This window comes from Eptesicus fuscus, chromosome 7 (assembly GCF_027574615.1).
Source record: "Eptesicus fuscus isolate TK198812 chromosome 7, DD_ASM_mEF_20220401, whole genome shotgun sequence".
NCBI classification, from domain to species: Eukaryota; Metazoa; Chordata; class Mammalia; order Chiroptera; family Vespertilionidae; genus Eptesicus; species Eptesicus fuscus.
This window is the reverse complement of record NC_072479.1, coordinates 100,581,777-100,588,003: the sequence shown is the minus strand read 5'-3', so window position 1 is coordinate 100,588,003 and position 6,227 is coordinate 100,581,777. Positions and strand designations below refer to the sequence as shown.

General features: G+C 56.5%; 1 protein-coding gene across 1 annotated transcript in view; it reads left to right on the top strand.

Annotated features, from left to right (window-relative positions):
- The first annotated feature begins 252 nt into the window (after positions 1-252).
- The window catches only part of TMPRSS6 (transmembrane serine protease 6), a 32,776-nt gene continuing 26,801 nt past the window's right edge, over positions 253-6,227 (top strand). Inside the window, exons 1-3 of the mRNA XM_054719488.1 lie at positions 253-298; positions 1,977-2,173; positions 6,052-6,185. Coding sequence (XP_054575463.1) covers positions 273-298; positions 1,977-2,173; positions 6,052-6,185 — 357 coding nt within the window. The 5' untranslated portion in view covers positions 253-272. The remainder of the gene's footprint in view (positions 299-1,976; positions 2,174-6,051; positions 6,186-6,227) is intronic.

Below are 6,227 nucleotides of genomic sequence, written 5' to 3'. Positions count from 1 at the left end.
GTGCAACAGGAAAAAGAAGTGGGGAGAAGGGAGGCGGGAGAAGTTGGCCCGGCCCCAGGTACACACAGCACCTTGGCGCTGTGTGGGAAGGAAGTGGGATCTTAGCGTTCATTCATTCAACAACGATTACGGAGTGCCGAGTTCTGCTCTTGGAGCAGGGCACACAGCGGCGAGCAGAACAGAGCCCCTGCTCCCTGCAGCTCACGGCCAGGGAGGAGACAAAGCATCTCATGCAATTGAGGTCCAAAGAAAGATGCCGCAGAGAGAGGGCCATGGTCGGGAAGGCCTCACCGATGAGGTAACATTGGAGCAAAGACTTGAAGGAGGTCAAGGAGCAGGCCCTGAGGCAAACCGAAGAAGAGTGTTCCGGTGGTGGGAACAGCAAGTGCAAAGGCCCTGAGGTGGCGTGTGCTTGGCATGTTGATGGTCTGGCAAGGAGCTGGGTGGGGCTGCAGCAGAGGGCCGGGGAGAACAGGAAGGTGAGCAAGGGCCGAGGCACATAGGCCCCGTGGGCGGTGACGCGGCGCTGGGCCCTGTTCTCGGTAGACAGGAACCCTGCGGGGCTTGTGAGCAGGGCACCCGGGGAAGAGGCCACGCTGGCGGTTGTGTGGCAGTTTGCTACTGAGGGTGGCCAGACGACTGGCGATTGCAGGAGTCCAGGTGCCAGGTGATGTTGACTGGGTGACGGTGGGAGCCGTGGAGGTACCAAGATAAGGCTGGGCTCTGGGAGCATTCGGAAGGTATTTCTGGTGGACCGGGCCTTGAAACAATGGGGACGCCATGGTGTGATAGGAAAAGACGGGAGCGGCGTGCTCATCCCCTCAGCTGGCAATTGTCGCCGTCGTCCATCTCCTGCTGGGCTGTCGGGCACAAGAGGAAGAGAACGGGGTCCAGCCCAGAGCCTGGCCTCAAGCAGATGCGCTCGGCAAACATGGGGTGGCTCAGTCACTGAATCACGACGTGTTAACGAACAGCGCATTTACAGGAAGCAACCAGTGGTGGAAGGAGCAGGGAGTCAGACACCTGGACGCGCCCCCCACTTACCCGCTGTGTCACCGTGTGACCTTGGGCGAATGGCTTAGCCTCTCGGGGCTTCAGTTTTTTTTCACCTGTAAAATGGGGTCAGTAGTGAGTGCTAGATATTCAAATCACATTGGAGAAATGAGGCCAGGCCAGGAAAACCCTGGACTGAGTTATTGCTAAAACACCCTGGGTCTCAGTTTCCTCATCTGCCCAATGGGTGTAGAACCTTGAAAGGTGGTTGGAAGTTTAAGCGGAATAATCCAGGTAAAGTGTCCACAGAGAGTGGCCCCGAGGAAGAAGAATGCCTGCGGACAGTGGTCCCCACATCCCTGGGTGAGCAGAGGATTAAAAGAGGTGATACCTGTGAAATGTCTTTTGTAGATACTAAATGAATATTCGTTTTCATCTCCTTCTTCCACCCATAAGAGAATTTTGGGCAGGTGGGGAGGCAAAAGGAACAGCACTCTGGAGGGTAGGTCGCTGGCCCAGCACAGCACTGGCCTAGGGCTTCTGGGGGAGTGCTGGGTGAATGACTGCGTTGGTATTTTGGGGAGCCCTGCTGTGGAAAACCAGGAGGAATGAAAAGCATCCCCCTGGGTGAAGGTATGCGGGTGAGTTTTTGTGCCCCATGTTTGTATCCCACGTCACTCAGCTGCATCTGTGGGTACAGGCTCTGGAGGGCTGGGTTCAGGCACTGAAACCTCCACCTGTCCTCTGACCACAGAGAGGCTGATGTGGTGCAAAGGCGAGGGTTCCAGAGCCAGACCAGCCCAGCTCTGCCGCGCGCCCTCTGGGTGAGCCGCTCCGTGCCCACTCTCAGTGCTGACCGCCTGGGGATACGATCCTCCCACTCCAGAGGGCTGGCTGCCCTCCTTCGGTGCATCCTTGGCATCCAGCAAAGGCTCCCTTGCGAATGCCAGGACGTTTTCAACCCCGGTCTGTTTCCCTGCCAGGATGCCCGTGGCTGAGGCCCCCCAGGCGGCTGGTGGGCAGGGCGACGGAGGAGATGGCGAGGAGGCAGAGCCGGAGGGGATGTTCAAGGCCTCTGAGAACTCCAAGAGGAAAGTCCGGGGCTACCTCCGCCTGGCGCCTCTGTGGCTGGCCCTGGTCGCGCTGGCTTCAGGGGGGTTCCTGCTCTGGTATTTTCTAGGTAACGGCACGGGCCTGCCTGGAGAGGCACCTGGGAAGAACCTGGGGGTGGTTGTGGGGGGCACAGCAGAACAGACCAGGATTCTAGGTCAGCAACACCTAGGCACTCACCGCCGGCCAGCACTTCCTCTCTGTCTGCCTTCCTGTCCTGGGGGATGGAAGTGTGGCTGCACCTACTAGTATGTTCTGGGTCCTGAGACTCAGGCCAAGCGCCCCCAGTTCTCAACAGCTAGGGAAGGAGTGCTCTCCCAGCACCTAGTTCTTGCAAACCAACAAACTAAAGGAGTATAAACATTGCCTCCCCTGCCTGCAGCCCTCTGGGGTTGCCCCTGGGGCTCTGAGCCAGCTGGCTCTGCGGGAGAAGGCCAAGAGGTGCCCAGGGTTCCTGGCACCAATTAATGCTCTGCTCACTTGAGCCCCGTCTGGGAGCTCCTCTAGGGTAGGGACCCCAGCTCTGTCACCTCTGAGTCTCTAGGGCCCGTCATGAATGGGGCGAAGGGGAGGAGGACACGGGACTCGGGCACCCAGGGGGCTGTATACACACAGAGGGCTTTCATACCCCAGCTCGGGCACACGGGGATTTCAGCACACAGAGCAGGTGGCTCAGAGCGTCTCCAAGGTTCTGAATTTTGGCCTCCCTCTCTGGTAGGCCCTTAATCAGTCCCCTGGAAGCAATTGGCCCATGTGTCCACCTTTTCATTCATTCGTTCGTTCATTCATTCATGCATTCATTCAATAAGCACTCTTGAGCACCTACTATGTCTTTCTCTAAAACTGATGAAGACTGTACCTCATTCTTCCCACTCTTGGCGTGGCTATGGAAAATAATGAATGAATCAAGTTAGATGGTACCTGTGAAAATGCTCCATGCACACTCTAGAAGACTTCATTCATTCATTCATTCATTCATTCTTTCTTTTATTTCTGAGCACCTCCTATATACCAGCTCTGTGCCAGGCTCTGAAGATAGTGCTGCCTCACCATAAAGCATGGCTTTGCCAGGACAGAGGAAGCTGAGGGGCTGGGGGTCATAGCAGGGACAAATGATCAGAGACTTCCCATTAAACGCTCTGCGAAAGTGAGATCGTACTCTTACTGGCTAACTCTCATGGTGGAATTTCAGGCCCATTGAAAGGAACAGGGACCCGCCCTAGCCGGTTTGGCTCAGTAGATAGAGCGTCAGCCTGCGGACCAAAGGACCCTGGGTTCGATTCCAGTCAAGGGCACGTACCTCTTGCAGGGTCCTCCTGGCCTGGGCCCTGGTCAGGGCAGGTGCAGGAGGCAACCAATCGATGTGTTTCTCTCACATCGACATGTTTCTCTGTCTTTCCCTCTCTCTTCTACTCTCAAAAGGATCCATGGAAAAATATCCTCGGGTGAGGATTAACAAGAATATAAAGGAAAGGAACAGGGACCCACTTTGGAGCAGCCATGGGGAGATCAGCCTGGGCCCAGCCCCAGACGGGGTGGAGGTGGTGGGAGTCTGGAACCAGCCTCGGGGCAGACACCGTTAGGAAACCCAGGTCCGATGTGAATCTGCCTGCCATGGCTCAGGGTGGATGGTAATTCTGCTCAGGACCGGGCAGTGCCAGCAGGGAGTGGATGCTGTGTGCATGCCGCCACGGGCAGGAGGCCAGCACGGGCTGCCGAGCCTCCTCAGGCTGCGGGATAATTGGTCTTCAGGGTAAACCACAGAGCATCAGATGCAGGGCCAGGAGCTCACCTGTCAATTGTCTTTCTTTGCAGATGAGTCTAATTTCTCCTAGTTACGCTCCAGGAGTAAATCACCCCCCAGAGAGTGTGCTCATGGGGCTGAGTGCCCCCCAAGTTTCAGCTGGGGGAAGCCAATTCCTGCTCAGCAAAGGGATTTCGGGAGGGTGGGGGGCAGGGAGGCACTTGAGGAGAAGTTTGAGCCAGTCCTCCCGCCCTGGCCAGCAGTGCTCCAAGAACTGGGCACTAGGTGGGGAGAGGAGTCAGAGCTGCATCCTGCCCGTCTGGAAGGGGAGAGGGACCACGTCCTAGGACCCTGGAGTAGGGTAAGCCCCGAGTGAGTGGCATGCTAACCCAGAAAAGTGGCCCAGGAGAGGAGAGGGCAGGGACTGGCTTCCGGAGGCAGATGGGCCCGGGCCCTGATGCGGCCTAACTGTTTCTCCCTGGTCTTCCCTCTCCTGCTGCCCTGGGTGATGGTTTTATGCTTTCTTCTCAAACCTCCTGCACCTCCACCCACGTGGCTACCTGTTTCAATGACAAAATGGAAGGAGTCAGAAGAGAAGCCCCCTAGATGCCCTCCCAGCTGCAGCCACATGCTCTGCCCTCCTGCCCGTCCCCACAGTGCACCATCCCTGCCTATTCTAAAGCCTCCTGGCTCCCCCGCGGTGGCCGGGCCCCAGCAATGCTCCTTCTCAACTTGCCAGCATACCTACCTGGTCATCTCTAGCTCCGAAATACAGCTGGACTCCACCCACCTCACCGTCTCTGCCGCGCAGCCTAGTCCAGGCTCCATCGCCTCTTGCCCAGACGGCTCTCACCTGGGTCTCTGGCACCTGGACCCCTCCTGCAGCTTTCGCTGCTTCTGCCCTTGCCTCCTCAGAGCCTGTTCTCAACACAATAGCAAATCAAGTCATCTAAGTTCTCTGCTCAAAATCCTCCACAGCTCCTGTCTCACTCAGGAAAACCAAATCCTCACCCACCTCACCTCCTCCTGCTTTTCCTTCACCTGCTCTGCCATTCCAAGCTCCTCAAGCTCACTCACACACACAGATAAGCTCCTGCCTCAGGGCCTTCGCACCTGCTGGTCCAGGTGCCTGGAAGGCTCTTTCTACAGATTAACATCCACGTGGCTGACACCATCCTTTCTTCTCAGGCCTCATGTTGCAGACCCCTCCCCCCCTCGGCCCCCCACCACTGCCTGCCGCCCTGGTTTCTACTTACACGTCTGTCATGTTGTATAGCTGTTTGTTGCTGGGCTACAAGCTCTTTAGGACAGGGGTTTATTTTCTTTATTGTTGTTATACTGGTCTATTCCCAGGTGCTCCAGGCCAGTCTTGGCACATAGTAGGTTCTCCACAAATATTAGTTGAGTGAATGAATAAATGAATAGATAGAGATATAAACCCCAGGACACTGGATCTGTTCTCTTCACGTCAACCAAAAAGTCTTTGCAAAATGGGAATCTGATGGGGTCATCCCTGATTTTAAACCTTTCGTGGTGTCCCTTGTTCATCGGGTAGACAAAATCCTGCCATGCTGATGTCACAGCCTCTTGCTGCCCCAATCTGACTGTTCCAGCCAAACAGGTCTTAGCCCTCTTCTTCCCCTGATCCCTCTGCCCCAGGGCCTTTGCACATACTCTACTTCCTTCTCTCTCCTCTTCCCCATTTACACTCCAGTCCTCCCATCTCAGCTGGAGGGTCACTGTGACCCAGGCCTGGTTTCTTTGTCATGTCCCTTCAATAGCACCTCGTGCCTCTTCTCGAAGGCCCTTCACCCTCATGGGGAGACATATCTGTCTTTGTTTAGCAGTGTCCCCCACATAGTAGGTGCAACCTAGACAACCTGGTGAGTGGGAGGATGAATAGAGGTTGTAACTCATGAACTTGACCTGGGCCCATGGGGTTCCCTGGCCTTTATGTCACCATGTCCTCACTGCATCAGCTGTTGGGACACCACCCACGTCTCTCTTCTCTGGCACCTCGGGGCCAGCTTGTCACTAAACAAACGTTGGATGGCGATGATGACAATGGCAAAGAGGAGCATGAGGATGGGGCCTTGGAGGTCCAAGATGTTGGAGGCCGAGCTGAGGTTCCGGGGAGGAGAAGGCCTGGGGGAGGCAGAGCCTTGCCTGCGGCGCGTGGTTAACCTCTGCTTTCTCCTGGGCAGGGTACCAGGCAGAGGCGACCGTCAGCCAGGTGTACTCAGGGAGCCTCCGTGTGCTCAACCGCCACTTCTCCCAGGACCTTGCCCACCGGGAGTCCAGTGCCTTCCGCAGTGAAACCGCCAAAGCCCAGAATATGGTAGGGAAGGACCATGGGGGCCAGAGGGAGGAGGGGGGGCCT